At 39.8% G+C, this 18,480-nt stretch overlaps 1 protein-coding gene across 3 annotated transcripts; it reads right to left on the bottom strand.

The window, feature by feature from the left end:
- Positions 1–9,967: 9,967 nt before the first annotated feature.
- Positions 9,968–18,198, bottom strand: LOC103994948 (cyclin-T1-2). Of its 3 annotated transcripts, none has more exons than XM_009415415.3 (7): positions 18,071–18,198; positions 16,784–17,067; positions 16,443–16,524; positions 11,412–11,546; positions 11,150–11,325; positions 10,911–11,065; positions 9,968–10,829 (listed from the first exon to the last, which is right to left on the bottom strand). In XM_009415415.3, exons 2-7 carry the CDS (start codon positions 16,990–16,992, stop codon positions 10,273–10,275), a joined length of 1,314 nt encoding a protein of 437 aa, XP_009413690.2. In that variant the 5' UTR covers positions 16,993–17,067; positions 18,071–18,198; the 3' UTR covers positions 9,968–10,272. The 3 variants fall into 3 exon arrangements, with proteins under 3 accessions (XP_009413690.2, XP_065018363.1, XP_065018362.1); XM_065162291.1 differs by lacking the exon at positions 18,071–18,198 and adding an exon at positions 11,829–11,875 and having other exon boundaries at positions 16,443–16,623; positions 16,784–16,922; XM_065162290.1 differs by lacking the exon at positions 18,071–18,198 and having other exon boundaries at positions 16,443–16,623; positions 16,784–16,922.
- Between the last annotated feature and the right edge of the window lie 282 nt (positions 18,199–18,480).

Genomic DNA, 18,480 nt, shown 5'->3' with positions numbered 1-18,480 from the left:
CCTCCTCTGCCATTATAAGCCTTCGATCCCAAGGCTTTCCCACAAAAAACACCTGCAGGAGATGGTAATTATACCACCAATGCTCGCTCTCTCTCTCTCTCTCTCTCTCTCTCTCTCTCTATTCTCAATACATGAAATCTTTAATATGCCATATATAATACTTCATTATATTTGGTTGGATAATGCATATATTGAAGTTAGTTTTACTCCATGTTTTCGAGTTGCAACATACATACATAGATGATACAAAAGGTAAAAAAAACATAATGCCATTTGTAGCTTCTTTTATTCTTATTTATAAGATTATACAAAGCTATAAAAGCTTCTTTTTTTTTTACCATTTATCTACTTCTTGATCTTTTCGGTTTACTTTTTAGCTGGTTGGAAAAGATTTATTTTATCGTTATATATATGTATATATATATATGTATATATATTTATATATATATATGTATACATATATATATATATATATATATATATTTATTTATTTATTTATACATATATATTTATATATATTTATATATGTATTCAAGATAACTAAGAATTGCTGACAAATATGTGAAACTTGAGTCAATTGAAAATTATTTTCTTCATATGTATGGCTTGAAAAAGATTTGGACATGATCTTCTACTCTGATACCATCTTAATTTTCCATTAATGTTATTTCATCTGAAACCTTAACCTTATTTATGAGATAAAAACACTAACAATCTATATCACAACATCACTGGAAAAGACTAATTTTTCCATCTTCTTGTTCTTGGTTTAATATTGGAGAAAATAATCTTTGAACTAAGAAAACGATCCATTGAAAGAAAAAGCGTGAATATCACGTAAGTTTAAGAAATACGAGATATAATGCCATCAAAATTCTTGAATAATATTTTCCTTATTTTTAGAAACAATTGTCGCGGTATCATATACATTGCTCTGAAGTATAAGAAGTTGGATACATTTCCACATCAAAGTGACTATGCGACAACATGATTGGTTGACAAAAGGAATCAAACACAAGTCAGATACAAGAAAAATATTGATTGGCAAAAAGGATCAAACTCAGACCCACCATGCATCAAGTTATGAACACTTGCTTAATTGTGAAGGGATAAGCCTTATTCTTCTTTTCATGCATCTTCTTTTGTTGTTTCGGAATCTGTTTACACAGTTGCAAATGTTTCTTATGTCATAGTTGTGTTCATAACTTAGTTCAAAAATTGAACCTTTAGTTAACATGACTTGTTTGTAACTTTGGTTTGATTGTGAGACATTTCATTTAGTTCGAAATCAACAGTTGACCTACTTGTTCTTTGGTCGTTGTGATGATTCCATGGCATCACATTAGCATATGCAATCTCTCTCTCTCTCTCTCTCTCTCTCTCTCTCTCTCATAGACAAAAGAAGTGCTACTATAATAAGCTGAGTCCCACACACACCTTAATGTCAGAGAAAAGAGGCTGGGAGAATGTGAAACACAGTATGGGCATGCTTTGCTTTGATGCACCCCTCCTTTCTTTCTTTACTGCATCCAAAAAGGTCCACTAACCTACATCTACTCCCAGAAAGCATGGATTCTTTTCTGCAGATTAGATTAGATGTTGCTTGTGCTATGGGACTCATCTTTTTCCCTCCACCAATATATATATATGTATTAATGTGATGCACATTGGTTCTCCAAATAGATTTTTAGGCTCTCACTGCCACTTTATGCCCTCTGGTTCCAATTTGTTTACTCAAAAGAGTTCCTAGGTATTTGAATTTGAGATCACCACCAATCTATTCTTTTACTTGATGATCTTGATGTTTATCGCGATGCACAAATCATAGGGAAGTATGTCACATATATCAAAATGGGCAAATGATATGGGAAGTATGTCACCATTAGCTTGACATTCTGAATTGGATGTTTAGTCAGCATAATTTGTCTATAACATGCCATTGTCCACGATGCCCGATATTTCAAATGACTCCTCGCATTCGAGTTAAGTTTGATAACTCTACGAAACCACTCCCATAAAGTAACTCAACACTAAATGCCAATAGTTACACGAATCCTATATATATATATATAAAAAGTGTCCAATCATGTTAGTTAATGGGGATTTTTTTCCTATTTTAAAATAGTATTTTTCTTCGTGCTTTTAATTTAAGCGTTAAAAAGATATTTATCGAATCTATCCCCGATATAGTTTTATATGTTATTCAACTGAATCCACTGGTCTTTCAGCATCGACCTTGCAACCAAATTGGTATTGAACTTGGTTGGCTTCTCTACACTAATAAGAGTGGAGGACCATCAAAGCTAGGAGTCAAACAGTTGTGGTTGCAGATGGATGTAACAGTTGATCTTCCAGCGTTACAGATGTCATGAGAAGCTTATTTTAGATAGCTCATTAATGGCTTCGATCACCCTTATGTCAATGCTTTCGCTTTCATCAAGCTGACATATGGTTCCGAAATCGCATCTCCAAAAGTAGAGGCCGCTATGATTAACAATTTTGAGGACCATTTCTTCTTCGTTGTGTCCAAATCAACTTTCACTTTCTCAAGTCTTTGCTAGTCAACCACAACTCCAACTTAATCACCTCAAAAACTAGTCTCTGATGCGGTCCTCACCGCTTCCCTTCTTCATCTTCCTTTTGTTTGGCAACATTGATGAAGATTCATGGATCGACGACATCTATGGAAAGAGTAGTCAGTGGGAGACTTTTCTCTAATTCCTCCTACTCTTGTGTCGATTTAGATTGGAATATTGATAAGACAAATATTTTTCACCAATCGATACCGAACATATGGATTTTATTCAGAATATCGATATGATATATATATATTTTTTTCCACCAATCGAAACCAAACATGTGGACTGTAGTTGGTCGGATTCCATATCATAATAGGCTTATGACGTAAGCATCAAGTTCTAATGGAAATATCTTTTTAATCAAATATGATATTTTAACACGATAAATAGAGTTTTCTATTTCTATAATGCAAATAGATTATCTCTTCCATATTTACTATTTTTCTCTTCTTGATCTTCAACATGGAAAGAGTCTCGTCAAACATATGCCCTTAGCACAACTTTGCTCATAACATCTTTTGCATAGGAACAAAAAAATTAGTCAAACCTTCTCTCTAAGTCAAAAAAATTAGCCAAACCTTCTCTCTAACTTTGCATAGGAACAAAAGAAATTTTTTTCAAAAGAAGAATCAAGTCGGTTCAAACTCACCACGATTAGAAAATCTATATTGATAAATACTACTGTTTGTAGTGTTGGTGTCAACAACCTTAAGCCGTGGCCTCGGGCCAGCACGACTGGGTTCGGGTCCGAATGATTAGGGATCTTCCTGAGCGATCCTTGAGACTGTTGAGGTGGTCGACTGTGGTGGTCCGATCGCAACGATACAGCTGTTTCCTTTGGAAGGGAACTCCTCGCCTGGGCACGCGGTGGGAGGGGCTCCGTCTTCGTCCCTGCACATAGGTCGGGTCGGGAGGCTCGACCTGACCCCTCTGACGATCAAGTCAGTTGATAGTCATAGGGGGTTTTTGTCTTTATTATTTCTCCTTCCAATCTTTCTGAGCACAAGGGTTTTTATAGGGAAGGTTACCGTTGCCTAATGTGCCCGCTTGCAGGAAGCAGGATCGTACTCCTGGTAGCGTTTGACACCGGTGTTGGCGTGGCGTGAAGGACCGGGCTCGCGCAAGATGTTAATGTGCCTCGGTCGGCATTCCAATCTATTTTGGCCAAGCGCTATCAGGTCAACCGAGGCGCGAGGCGTCATCCGGGCACAGTTGACGTTAACCCGCATCCTGTTGCCATTATTGCCCTCATCATATTCCCCCCCCCCCCCCCCCCGAAGGAAGTTATGCGTCGGTTGTTGTTAGGGGGGTCCAAGGCATGGCTTCAGCTTTAAGAAATTGTCCCTGCCGGTCGGTAGCTAGTCCGTTGTAGGAATCGTAGAGTTTAGCAATCAAGGAGGACTGGCCGCGCAACGGTGGTCTCGGGCAACATGCAACCGAGGAGCACGACTCAGTCGGGCAAGCCGAGCAAAGGTGGTCTCGGGCAACACGCACCCGAGCAGCACGACTCAAGCGAGCAAGCCGCGCAGAGGTGGTCTCGGGCAACATGCAGCCGAGGAGCACGACTCAAGCGGACAGGCTGCGTAGAGGTGGTCTCGGGCAACATGCAACCGAGGAGCACGACTTAGTCGGGCAGGCCGAGCAGAGGTGGTCTCGGGCAACACGCACCCGAAGAGCACGACTCAAGCGGGCAGGCCGCGTAGAGGTGGTCTCGGGCAACATGCAGCCGAGGAGCACGACTCAGGCGGGCAGGCCGCGCAGAGGTGGTCTCGGGCAACACGCACCCGAGGAGCACGATTCAAGTGGGCAGGCCGCGCAGAGGTGGTCTCGGGCAACATGCAGCCGAGGAGCACGACTCAGGCGAGCAGGCCACGCAGAGGTGGTCTCGGGCAACATGCAGCCGAGGAGTACGACTCGGGCGGGCAGGCCGCGCAGAGGTGGTCTCGGCAATATGCAGCGAAGGAGCAAGACTTGGGCGGGCAGGCCGCGCAGAGGTGGTCTCGGGCAACATGCACCCAAGGAACACGGCTCCAGCGTGCGGGCCACGCAAAGGTGGTCTCGGGCAACATGCAGCCGAGGAGCACGACTCAATCAGGCAGGCCGAGCAGAGGTGGTCTCGGGCAACACGCACCTGAGGAGCACGACTCAGACTCGCAGAGTCTATTCGGTGAGGAAGGTCGTGTGATCTTGGTCCTCGGGCGCCCTCCTCTTCTATGAAGCCCGCTGCTAAAAGTCGCTCCACCTCCTCACGGCCACCCAGGCCTCCGTCGCGATGTACTGGTTAGCCCGCTGGAGCATCTTCGGTACCGCGGTGGGGGGTTGCTCCGCGAGGGACCAGGAAAATCTAGAAGGTCGCAGGCCTATCAAAAATGCCTACATTAATAGAGAGGGATGAGCGTCCGGCAAACCCCGTATTTACGTGGCAAAGCAATCCACAAAATGTGAGAGGGGCTCGTCCTCCCTTTGGTTGAGTCCGAGGAGCAGTGCAACGGATGGCTTCGGCCGGGCGTAGGCTAGGAAGTTAAGCTTAAAGTCCCTGGTGAGCTGATCGAACGAAGTGATCGCCCCGGGCTTCAGACTACTATACCATACACGGGATGGCCCCCTCAGAGTCGTGGGGAACACCCAGCACATTAGGGCATCTGAGGTTCCATAAAGCACCATTTGGGCACGGAAGGCGACTACATGGTCCGCTGGGTCGGTGGCACCATCGTACGTATCGAGAGAGGGGAGGCGGAAGTTCGAGGGGACTGCCTGATCTTGTATCTCAGGCGCGAACGGAGACCCTTGGTGTGCGTCCTCCCCAAGCTCTCCCTTTGACCTGCGAACCTCCTTCTGCACTTCATCGAGCCGTTGACTAACAAAGCGTAATTGGGCTCGCAGGGAGTCTATTGAATCCGAAGATAATGCCTCGGGTTCTGGGCACCCGCTCGGGATTGCCATCACCCGGTCCCCGAGTGGGGCCGATCAGACCCGAGGCGAAGTGGGGAGCTCCAGAGGTGGTGTGTGAGCCCGAACAGGCGGCTCCTGTTGCCGCAGCGGTTGGATCGCAGGCGGGTGCGTCGGACGAGAAACGAGTGGGATAATGGATTGCACCATACCCGTCAAAGTTCGGACTTGATGAGCGAGGTCCTGAAAGGCCTCGGACGACACGGGAGACGGGTCGACTAGGGCACCGTCGGGTGGCGATAAGCCCGACTCGTTGAATATCCACTAATAGCGCTCTGAGGTCGTGGCAGGGTGTTCATCTCGAGGTTCTCCATGCGGGGGGGTGTTCCCCCGGAGCCCCGATCGGGTGTGACCCCTCAACTGCGGGTTCGTCTGAGTCGATCTGCCAATCCCTCGACATTCAGGCCTCCTTCTAGCGCCAAAATATTGGTGTCAACAACCTTAAGTCATGGCCTTGGGTCAACACGACTCGGTTCGGGTCCGAATGATTGGGGATCTTCTTGAGCGACCCTTGAGACTGTTGAGGTGGCCGACTGCGGTGGTCCGATCGCGACGAGATAGTTGTTTCCTCTAGAAGGGAACTCCTCGCCTAAGCACGCGGTGGGAGGTACTCTGTCTTCGTCCCTACACATAGGTCGGGCCAGGAGGCTCGACCCGACCCCTCCGACGATCAAGTCAGTTGATAGTCACAGGGGATTTTTATCTTTGTTTTTTCTCCTTCCCCTCTTTCTGAGAGCGAGAGTTTATATAGGGAAGGTTACCGTTGCTTGATGTGCCCGCTTACAGGGAGCAGGATCGTACTCCTAGTAGCGTCTGACACTGGTGTTGGCGTGACATGAAGGACCTGTTGAATCTCGTATTTTGATGATGAAACTACTTGATATATGTTTATGATTTAATCTGCGTTTTGAGTGACGCAGGATGCTTCGATCAGGATGAGACAATTAAAGCAGGAAAATCATGTTGTGCCGGAGGAACATGTCAGAAGATTGGACGTCGGGCCGGTGGATCGGTCGACGTATCGACAGAAGGCTTCGGGTCGTGGACTCGGGCATCGGGCCAAGAAGAGCGGGTATTGTGCCAAGGATATCGGAGTTGCGGAGTCAACTGGCCGATTGGGCAATAGGTTGCAGGAAAGGACGATGCGCCGAAGAATCGGACGAAGCGTCGAGGGACCAATGACATGCCGGACAACTTGGTTAATTGCTTAGGATTAATTGTCTCGATCGAAGTTTTTGTTTTGAGTGTGCAGGATTAACTACGATTGAAGAAAGACATGCAGCAGGAGTTGCGCCGGAGTCAAGACAATGATCACGTTGGGAGTTTGAGAGTTCTACGAAAGTTCGGACGGTCGTCGGAGGTTCTGCGGGAACAAATCCGAGAAGTCCAGGAGCTTACCAAAGAAGCTCGTCGGAACTTGCCAAGTGGATCGTCGCAGTCCAGGAGTTTGTCGGAAGTCCGCAGGAGCATCACCGAGGGTTCATCGGATGATCGACGGAAGTTCGCCGGAAGAAGCGAGTGATGCACCGAAGCAAGCTGCAGAATATGTCTTAGGAAATAATCGTAGTTAGCACTTTGATTAAGTTAGAAATGGGAGGTGATCCCATTAGCTTAATCCTGGGGCAATTGGGCCCCTAAAGAACTCAAATTGGGTCGAATGGTTCAACCCATTCGGACCCAGGTTGCTGTGGGAGGTGCAACCGCCCAGGCAGGGAGGTAGCACCGCCCAGGCTATGTCTCCCAGCGAGACTGGGAGGTGCAACCGCTCCAGCCAAGAGGTGGCACCGCCTCGGGCTCAGTCTCCGAGCGAGACTGGGCGGTGCAACCTCTTCTGTCAAGAGGTAGCACCGCTAGAGCTCAAGTTTCGAGCTCTGCCAGGCGGTGCAACCTCTCCAGTCAGGCGGTGCAACCGCCTGAGCTCGGTCTTCGAGCTCTGGCAGAGAGGTGCAACCGCCCCTGACAGAGGTGGCACTGCCTAGAGGCTCAGTCTTCGAGCTCTGCCAGGCGGTGCAACTGCCCCAGTCAGGAGGTGCAACCGCCTGATCCCGGAATTCCGGGATTTGATCGTTTTGAGCTCCAAATTTGAACTGGGTTGGGGCCTATAAATACCCCACCCATTCAACACTGAAAAGATACAGACCTACACCGAATTCTTGATCTTTTCTGTGATTCTAAGAGCTCAAATTTGTGTAAAGTCCAAAAGTTCTCCTCTTTCTGTTCTTCAAGTCTTGAGTTGTAAAGAGAGGAGAGAAAGGTTCTATAAGGGTTGTCTCCTGAGCCCGTCAAAAGGAGTGAAACTGTAAAAGGGCAGTTGGCCTTCGCCTATTGAAGGAAGGCCTCTAGTTGACGTCGGTGACCTCGTCGGTGGAGGAAGCCAAAAGTGGAGTAGGTCAAGACTGACCGAACCACTCTAAATCTCTGGTTTGCTTTTATTTTGAGCGCTTTATCATTACTGCAAACCTCCTACATAGCTACTGCTCTCTGCACTTTTACGAACAAGTTTCTAAGTTCTGATCTTTCCGAATCTGCATTCAGACGTAAATTGGTGTTTTCGTACGATCTTTACATTGCAATTTACATTTACGTTTTGATTCTACTTATAACTGCAAACTGTTTTCTGCGCTTTTATGAACGAGTGTCTAAGTTCAGATCTTTCCGAATCTGAGCTTAGACGTAAACTACGCTTAGACGCAAACTGTGCTTAGACGCAAACTGCGCTTAGACGCAATCTGCGCTTAGACGCAAACTGCGCTTAGATGCAAACTGCGCTTAGACGCAATCTGCATTTAGACGCAAACTGCATTTAGACGCAAACTGCGTAAACTGCGCTTAGACGCAAACTGTGTTTAGACGTAAACTGCACTTAATCATAAGTAATCTTAGAATCAGCTTTTGCATCAAAATAGTTTTTATCGAACGAACGCAGCTTTCGTTTTTAATCGCTGAAAGATTTCCGCTGTACTAATTCACCCCCCCCCTCTTAGTGCTCTCGATCCTAACAGGACCGGGCTCGCGCAGGATGTTAATGTGCCTCGGTCGGCGTTCCGATCTGTTTTTGCCAGGCGCTGTCAGGTCAACTGAGGCACGAGGCGTCATCCGGGCGCAGCTGACGTTAACCCGTGTCCTGTTGCCATTATTGGCCTCATCAAGTAGAATTTGATTATATGACATATTGAGGAATCAGAGCTAATTTAAGTATAAGTCTATCACAAGTTTAATGTTGGGAGATGAGAGGGTTTGATAGGTGTCATCGCTCCAATAATAAAAAATTATCTTTTGTTCAAATTAGTATCTTGAAAAAAAAGTAATTCAGTATTTAGAGGATATAAATAGTTGTATGTGAGTTAGTGTTTGGATTTTTTTTTATTTTTTTGGAAAGCTTTTAGCTTTGATAAATGTCAAGATTAAGTGAATATTTAGTCGATTGAAATGATTCTGAGGAATTGTTAGACATTATTTAAACATAATAGTCACTTGAATTATTGGACACTGTTATTGATATCGTTGTACCAAAAACATAGATCACACATCCTATATATTATGATGATAAAGCATCCAAATAGAACCTAATATATCATCAAGTTATCCACGAATCAAACCATCTTATCAAATTCTATATAAATGGAGGTGCATTATGGCGTGCATAAAACTACGACAGGAGACGATAGGTGTTGGGTTTGTGATCCCAAAGCTGTTCTGAGAAGAGGACAAGGAGATGGAGGGGAATATATGCTTCGAGTAATTTGAGGGGAGGGGGGGGGATGTGATGGATTCCATTTCCAACACAGCGGACTCTGCCTCTCTTCACTTTTCCCACATCCATCCATCCATCCATCCTCTCTCTCTCTCTCTCTCTCTAAATGCATAGATATCGGTAGGCCGCGGTGTCGTGCACCGTCGCGTTCATCGCCGGCTCAAACTGTGGCAGCGCGTCAGGTTGCCGTGTGTACGTACCATCTCCTTTGGGGCAGAAGGATCCCTGTCACCACCTCGTCATGTAGGTGACATGGGACTGTCATGTCCATGCAAGGACATGCCGTGCGGGTCATATATGCTAAGATTATAATTAGACAATTTATTCAGAAAAAATCTTCCCTAATTGATTTTTATCAGATTACGCCAATCTATATATATATCCTTTGATCTAATTCAGTAGGAAGAAGAGAGAAAGAAGAAGATAAACAGAGGAGGGGTTGGCCGGAATCTAAACCGGTTTACTAAATTTTGAAAAGAAAAAGATTGAAATAGTAGATTAAAACTGAGATTTATAAAAGAACAGCCAGTATAATTTTTTTAATAGTTCCAACAAAACGAATTAATATAGATTTTCTTAGATAAATTGAACATTCTAACTTAGACCAATCAAGCCAATGAGGAACATTAGAGTCGAGTGATTTAGAACAGGCTCCAGTTCCATCTTTCTCAGACACGAGACGAAATCACCCGAAAAAGAGAAAAACTCGTTTAGCCGCTAAGTTTTATGTATACACCCTTCACATGATTTCAGCAACTGCGGTAAGATTTGGAGAGTATAGCAGCAGTGCTTGCGAGTAACATGTAGTAACAATGAAATATGAACAGATAAATCAACACAGACTGGGGCTTTCCGACCAGACAACTTGGGACAATGAAGATGACTGACCAGTTGTATATTAGCGCACTAATTAATTCCTCTTTGGCGAACTGGATGATCCAGGTTTGAGTCTTGAAGACAACCTCCTCGTGTACTGGGTTTGTCCAATTATCAATTCATTGCCCAAGCAAGCTTCTGTTTCTTTGCAGATTCAGCTTCCAGCTCCATCCCAACTTCTAATTCTCTCTCAATCCAAGCATCTTCAGTGGAATCAACATTCGCAGCCAGCTTATTCAACTCTATTTCCTTCTTCCTCTTCTTAATAGTTGCCTTGATTCTATCCATATCAATTTTACCAAACCCAACTCGAGTATGATCTGGTTTCGACACTGCTCGGTCCACATTCCTCCCCAGAGTCTCATTATGCTCAGCAACAGCAATTGGGTTTTCAGAAACCCTCGTCTGGCGCTGTTCTGTTCTACACTCCGTTGAACTCTTTTCTTTCTCTGCAATCGAGATGTTTGTCAGGTCATGATCGGTAGAATCCACAGGTTTATGAGTGGTTATATCTACATCAGGTTCCTGAATTGAGCTGCTTCTGGAGGATTCTGGCCTATTCAAAACCGAATCTGGGCTGCTATATACATCTTTGTTGGTTGCAATAGAAGGTTGAATAACAGAGGTCCTTCTATTGAATCCCAAAAGCTGCTTCATTAGTTGAATCACCACTGCAATTAATAGACAAGTTAGAATAAACAATAGCCATGGGGGCTAATCACAATTGGTTAGCATCCCAGAAGATGTCCGACCTTCTAATTGCTGAGGGTTGATGTCAAATTCATGCCACCAGACATAATCCCCCTTCTCTGAAGGAAGCCTTACATTATGAAGCTTAGCAGCAAGGAAGAGGGAACCAGCTGCAATGTAATGGGGTTTATATTGCAGGCACAATGTCGTCCAAAGCCTATGAGTAGCATTATGACAGACATTAAGCTTCACAATATTTAAGAGTGAAAGGAGGTGCAGTGGTGAAGCACAAATTACATACCAGTCATTCACATAGTTCCATGCTACTTGTCTTACTTCCTTCTGAGTAATCCCAAGTTTCTTTAGAGCATTTAGAAGTGGCCTATAAGGATGTTGAATATTGAAATCAAACCGAAGTGTTGATAGAAGCAATCTCTCCCCAATCAATATCAAAGCCTTTTGCTTCTCAAAAAAATCCTGGTGGTTCAACAAGGAAAGAGGAACGTAAGTACTGAGGTAACAGGGATCGTCACTGTTGCTAGTACAATAAAAGTTTGCAATACTTTCTGGCGAACTCTCCGTGCAGCAGCAGGATCTCTTTTGTGCATTGTCTCATATGCCACAACAACAATCCTGTCCAAACCACAAGGTGTCTCGTCTGCCTTGGAAGCAAGAAACATGCAGACTGTTGCAACTATCTGCAAGCCCATCACAAAATAATGAAGAAAGTAACATGCAACCTAAAATATATTATATATCTAAATACAATTAATAATGGCGAGAAAAACTCCTGAAAAGGAAACTGATCTAGGATATACAATTATAAGCAGAAATAAATGAGAGATGTAGAACATATAGTACAATATTTGCATGTCAGGGAGTAGCACATGCTGAAATTTGACCAGGTTGTTGTAAGTAGTCAAATCCAGTGAGGATAAACAACTGTAGTACAAGGTGTAATAATACATCTAGTTACTTACATGGCAAATTACTCTTAAAGATGAAATCATCGAGCTTGTCATATTCTCTGTACAATTTCAAGAAATCTGGTGTAAAGATAAGGTACTTCAATTTCCAGCAGCCAACATATCCTGAACTTTGTGCAATATAGCATGATTAGAGTTGCAAACAAGTGTTTTTTCTTTTCTTTTTTCCCTTCTTTTACATACCCTTGCACTCTGCAAAACCTTTTAAACACATCTACAGAACCCAGGACTATCCCAATACTTGGTACATAGTCTGCATAAAGGACAAAATTTCATAGGAACAAACAAAAAGATAAAGCCTCGGAAGATCTCAATAATTTCAGTGAATATTAGGATGTAAAGATTAATACTTTATTTTCTGTCTGACTACAATGACAAATGGCTATCACATTTTCTAAGATCAATAAAACAATTCTATCATGTGAAGTAACAATTAACATATACATATATGTATATATTAAAATTTTAAATCAGTCAAAAGTTGCAGAACAAAGGATCCCTACAGGAATTTTAGTCACATTCAAAGATTCAAGTGTCCCATGCTGCCAATGTACCACTTGATTATTGACATGATATACACCTGCTAAAAACATTATTTCAAATCTTGATGTGCCCATGCCAAGTGCCGTGGTAGGTACATGACACAGTTACAGCATGTCTCACATCATTTCTTTTGTCACGTCTAAGACTAACACAACATTCAGCATGGCATCTCATGAATGTCATAGACTTGAACTGTAGTATGTGAAATCCAGTACAACATACAAACACACAACAACGACAACAAAACCATAAGTCCCAATTATTTGGGATCGACTACATGGATCTTTTACTGTTATTGAGAAATGTAAAAAGATATATACTTAGTTAAGTTTAGGGTACTTAAATATTTATTTATAGTTTCTATTAAAGTCTTTTTAGGTCTTCCTTTATCTCTCCTTGTACCACTTACATTAATCATTTCATCTCTTCTAACTATCACATCCGGAGGTCTCCTATGCACATGCCTACACCATCTTAAATGGGTTTCTCTCATCTCCTCTATCGAAGCAATACCTAGTTCTTCACATGTAACAATATTTCTTTTTCTATCTTTCCTTAATAACTCCACACATTCATTTCAACATTCCCATCTCAGCAATACAATTTTTTTATATATGTTGTTTCTTAACTACCCACCACTCAGATCAATAAAGCATTGTTAGTCTCACAACTATTATATAAATTTTTTCTTTTAATCTAAAAAATAAACAATGATCACATAAGACTCGTGACGCCTCTTACCATTTTAACCATCTTGTTTTTGCTATGTGAATTATATCTTCATCGATCTTTTCATCTTATTGAATAATTGATCTAAGATACCTAAAGCTCTTACTTAACATAACTTCTTGTCTATCAAACTTAACTATATTCTTCCGTCTATTTCTATGATAACTAAAATTGCATCTCATATGTTCAGTTTTCGTCCTACTTAATCTAAAACTTTAGTTTCCAAGGATTGCCTCCATTAGCTTAATTTTATAATTAATTTCACTCAGGCTCTCATCAACTAAGACAATATTATTAGCAAATAACATACATCGGGGAGGTTTATCATGTAAATGACTAGTAAGTTCTTTGATGGACTCAATGTAGATCCTTAATGTAATCTTATGTTTATAGGAATCTCATTGGACACACTCCCTATAGTTATAACACTAGTAGCTACATTATCATACATATCTTTAATAACATCAATATAATTAGTGGATACACCTTTCTTTTCTATAACCCACCACAATAAATCTCTAGGAACCATATCATAGGCCTTCTCTAAGTAAATAAAAATCATATGCAAATCTTTCATTTTCTCCCTATTCTTTTTCATTAATTATCTTAATAAATAAATAGTTTCTATGGTTAATCTTTTAAGCATAAAACCAAATTAATTTTCAGAGATATTTGTTTCAAGCCTTATCCTACATTTGATAACTATTTCCTAAATTTTCATAATATGACTCATGATTTTAATTCCTCTATAATTTGAATAATTTTCTATATCATCCTTATTCTTGTAAATTTGCACTTAAAAACTTTTCTCCATTCATCGAACATCTTTTTTAAACTTATAATTTAGTTAAATAAGTTAGTTTACCAAGCTACTCTTTTGTCCCCTAAACTTTTTCGGACCTCAATAGAGATACCATCAGGTCCAACACACTTAGTTATTTTCATTTTCTTCAATGTGTTTTTTGTTTCATAAGCTCAAATTTTACGAACAAATCTATGATTATTAATCTAGCACTATTATTTATCGTTAAATTTAAGTCCTGTGGGAATATGCATTAAACAATTTATAAAGATAATTTTTTTAACTTTTCTTAGTTTCGTTATTATTAATAAGTATTCTTCGATCTTCATCTTTAATGCATCTAATATTACCTAAATCCTTACACTTTCTTTCCCTGACTTTAGCAATTTGATATATATCTTTTTCACTATCTTTAGCACCTAATTTATTATAAAAATTATCATAAACTTTATATTGTCATACTAACTTCTTTTTTAGCATCTTTTCTAGATTCTTTATATCTTTTAAATTTCTCCCCATTTTTATAATTTTAACAATCTTAAAACATGATCTTTTAGTAAAAATTACTTTTTGAACTTTCTCGCACCACCACCAACTCTCTCTTAAGGTAACACTTCTATCTTTAGTTTTACTAGGAATCTCCTTTATTGAAAACCTAATCTTATTAGCCATTATAGTCCAAATAATATTAATATTATCCTCATCTAAGTTCCAAGTCGCCTCCCTTTCTATCCTATTCTTAAAATTCTTTACATTATCATCTTTAAAATTCCATGATCTAGTTCTAGTAAAATTTTCTACCCTTTTTCTTCTTTCATTTTTTACAATAAATATCTAATGCCATCAATCTCCAGTGATTTGTTAAATTTTCGTTAAATATACTTTTACAATTCCTACTAATAACTTGTCTACCTTTCTAGTGAGAAAGTCTATTTGACTACAGTTGTGATCATTGTTATAAGTGACCAAATGTTCATCTCTCTTTTCAAAGTGAGTATTTACAATTATAAGATCATACGAAGCTGCAAATTCCAAAATCATACCACCATCTAAATTTCTCTTTCCATAACCAAAGCCCTGATACACCCATTTATCTTCACCATATGTTCTCCCTACATAACCATTTAAATCTCCTCCAATTATAATTTTTTCGATTATAGATATTCCTTGAATGATATCATCTAAACTTTCCCAAAATTTTCTTTTCGTTTGATCATGTAATCCGAATTAAGGGGTATAAACACTAATGACATTTAAAACATCTTGTCCCTTCACAAATTTTAGAACTATAATTATATCTTTAATTTTTTTTTACATATATAACATTGTTTTTAAAATCCTTATCAAGAATAATTCCTACACCATTTTTGTATTTAACTTTCATAGTATACAAAATTTTAAATCCAATACAATCAATCTCTCTAGATTTTTCTCCTACCGACTTAGTCTCTTGTAAGCAAATAATATTTATTCTTCTTTTGATCATAGTGTTTACTAATTCTAATCCCTTCCCTGAAAGTGTACTTATATTTCAAGTTGCTAACCTAACCCTTTATTCTTAGACTAACTTCTTTACACCTATTGATCCAAAGTAATGAGGGAACTCTTGCCTACTTAGCACAACATCTGGGCGCCTATGTGATGGGTTGCTTCCGATCGACCTCCTAGCCCACCGTTTGCACATACAAGCACACAAGTGCTAGAAATTAAGGTATAACAATTGAAACTAATTATTTCTAAAGAAAAGACCATAAAAATTATTGGTTCATATTTGAGCTTTGCCAATTTTACTAAAACCATCTGAAAATGTCCCAAGTACTTAAAGTGATAAACTTTACTCCATATTGAAATTAAAAGGATCAATGAACCAATGCTAGTCCCACCAAAATAATTAGATAAAGTGTTTATTACATTAACTAAAACTAGCCAACTAAATAAAGAAACTGAACTTTTGTTCGATCTGAAAAAGACTCATGAAGTACTAAAACCTGAAACATAGATTTTTAATCAGACATAAAACATATAAAATTCTGGGTCAACCAAGCAACTACCCCCAATCCCTATCCTATTTCTACAGGTACATTTTGATTTAGTGCAATGACATCAAACAGATTTAATTGCATCAATACCACCTTCCTGATCATTTATTTATAATTAAGCTCCATCAATCACACCTTAAGTATCTATTCAGCTGAATAATTGATCTTTTACTTCAACATAAAGATATATAAGGACGTGACTGATTAAATTCTCTTACTAAAGACAGGAATTGCTTTACAAAAGAACTCTCCTTTATAAAAAGGATGCATACATGGGTCTCAAATTACTCAACATAAGCATAAGCAAAACAACAAGTGCAACCGGCCACAACAACCCAACTAGCTTTGCAAAAAGAAAATATTAGACCATGGAAAATGGACTTCTGTCAAACAATCTCTCATTTATCTTCAATAGGAATAGCTGAGAGAGAAAAGACAAGGGGGCAGCTGGGAATAAGATATAACAGGAATAGAAATGAAGATAAGAATTCAAACCTGCCATTCATTCTTCGCATGGGATTGATGGAGATAAAAGCGATGGCAAAACATAATTGCAGTGGCAATTGTAACCTGTGGTCTGCAATACATCAAATTCATGGACATCTTCATTTATGTGAAAGCAACATATGTGCAATATGACATTAAAATGTATTGCCTGAGTTAAACAAGATCATCTCTGCAAAACAGTCAATTAAGCTCTATAAGAAAGTATCCAAGTGAACACGCTTAAAGAGTGAAAAGGACTAATGTAGACAAAAACTGATCCAAACATATAGCCATATGTAACCATATGTAACATATGGAAAACTAACAAAGTAGTAAGAGAAAGTGCATACAATCCAAGCCTGATGCCAAGATCCCGAAGGAATGAACAGTATGACATCCGAAGTTGTGACTCCTTTCTCAGATCAATACCATCTTTCCTTGAAGGAGAGTTCTTCTCAATCTCTTCTTTGCTAAAATACCAACTTGACCAGTATCGGTGATGCAATTCATCTTCCACACTGCAGTTTCCATCTATGAAGGCCTCTAAAGGCTCTCCCATCTTTTTTTATTTTGCCTTCAATTTGAAATATAATAGTCAACTAGCACCCTTGAATTTCTTATTCCTCAGTGCAACCTGCAAAGTGATATATATATGCTAAATAAGTTCATCAGAGACATGACAATGAATCATAAATCAAAGTAGCATCAAATTGGGAAGGAAGAAAAAGATAAATTAATTGCATAGCAAATCACTTCATCTCACAGCGCACAAGTTGGAGTTAAAACAAGATGTTATTTTGGAGTTGAAATAACATGTTAGTTTAGAAAGCTTAAGAACTAGCTGGAGCATGAGTATGAGATATTACTTCTACCTTCAGTTAATGGAATTCTCTTCATGATATTATTGCCCACCAAAGATGAACAATATGGACATCGGCATCCATATTAGGAGGAACGGCAATGAAATTGTACAAAGCATTTGTATATGCAATTGTACCCACATTTTGCATATCGCTCCACTTAATCTTTTTTTCTTTCACAAACTAAAGTTAATGTATGTGCAATAAAAACAATATATCTGCACATCAGTAATACGAATACGGTAAACTAAATTTTATATAGTTTATTCCAATAAGCATCATCATTGACATATAGCAAGATAAATAGCCAGCAAAAAAAGGTGAATTTTTTCGACAAATGTATAGATAACAATGTAAAGAACTTGTAGTTGTCTCCCACCTTCCATTACCACAAGAGCATAGAATCAACAAGATATGACAAGGCAAGCCAGCGACAACACGAGAAACAAGAAATCGAATTCATTAAGAGACAAGCGTACAACTTGTACAACCAGCACGAATATGGAATCGGGAGCTTACAAATACATTTAGTACACACCCAAAAGCCCAATCTCGCGGAAAGATGTACAATCACCAAATAGTCAAAACCACCCAAGAAAGTTGGGCGGAATCTATAAAGTTGAGGTTTCCTTAAGCCGAAGCAAAGAAGAAACAGATTTACAAGAAATCCAAGAAAAATACAAATTCTGAGTACCTCAAAAGATAATGAATAATAGGGCAAAAAGATGAAAACACAATTATCGAGGAAATACCGAATTCGAAGGGAGAAGCAATTACCTTTAGAGATATTGCCCACCAGTGGCCTTCGAATCCCTCAAAGAACCAACGGCGAGTGCAGCAGCGTCTGTGAGGAGGGAGAAAAACCGAGAGAGGAGAACCCTAACCAGTTTCTATTGTAAGTGGCAGATAATTTTTATTGCCGGGCGTTGGCTAATTACATCTAACCCTTTCTTTTTTCTGAATTATATATATATATATATATATATATATATATATATAATAATAATAATAATAATAATAATAATAACAATAATAATAATAATAATAATAGAAGATGACAAAGACTGGAATGTTGTTATTTTAATTAAGTAAATGAATTTAATATATTACTTATTTCTTTTCCTTTCCATGGTGACTAAATTGCTTGTCTCAGGTGACTTATGTAAATGAATTTATTTTAATTATTA

Source organism: Musa acuminata, chromosome BXJ3-8 (genome assembly GCF_036884655.1).
Source record: "Musa acuminata AAA Group cultivar baxijiao chromosome BXJ3-8, Cavendish_Baxijiao_AAA, whole genome shotgun sequence".
NCBI lineage: Eukaryota > Viridiplantae > Streptophyta > Magnoliopsida > Zingiberales > Musaceae > Musa > Musa acuminata.
This window is presented reverse-complemented; position numbering and strand designations above follow the sequence as displayed.

Coding starts and splice junctions, on each gene's coding strand:
- LOC103994948 (XM_009415415.3), bottom strand. CDS start 16,992: ATGGGAGAGCCTTTAGAGGCCTTCATAGATGGAAACTGCAGTGTGGAA. Junction 11,547..16,442: donor ATGCGAAGAATGAATGGCAG/GTTTGAATTCTT, acceptor ATGGGCTTGCAG/ATAGTTGCAACAGTCTGCAT. Junction 11,326..11,411: donor CACGGAGAGTTCGCCAGAAA/GTATTGCAAACT, acceptor TTGAACCACCAG/GATTTTTTTGAGAAGCAAAA.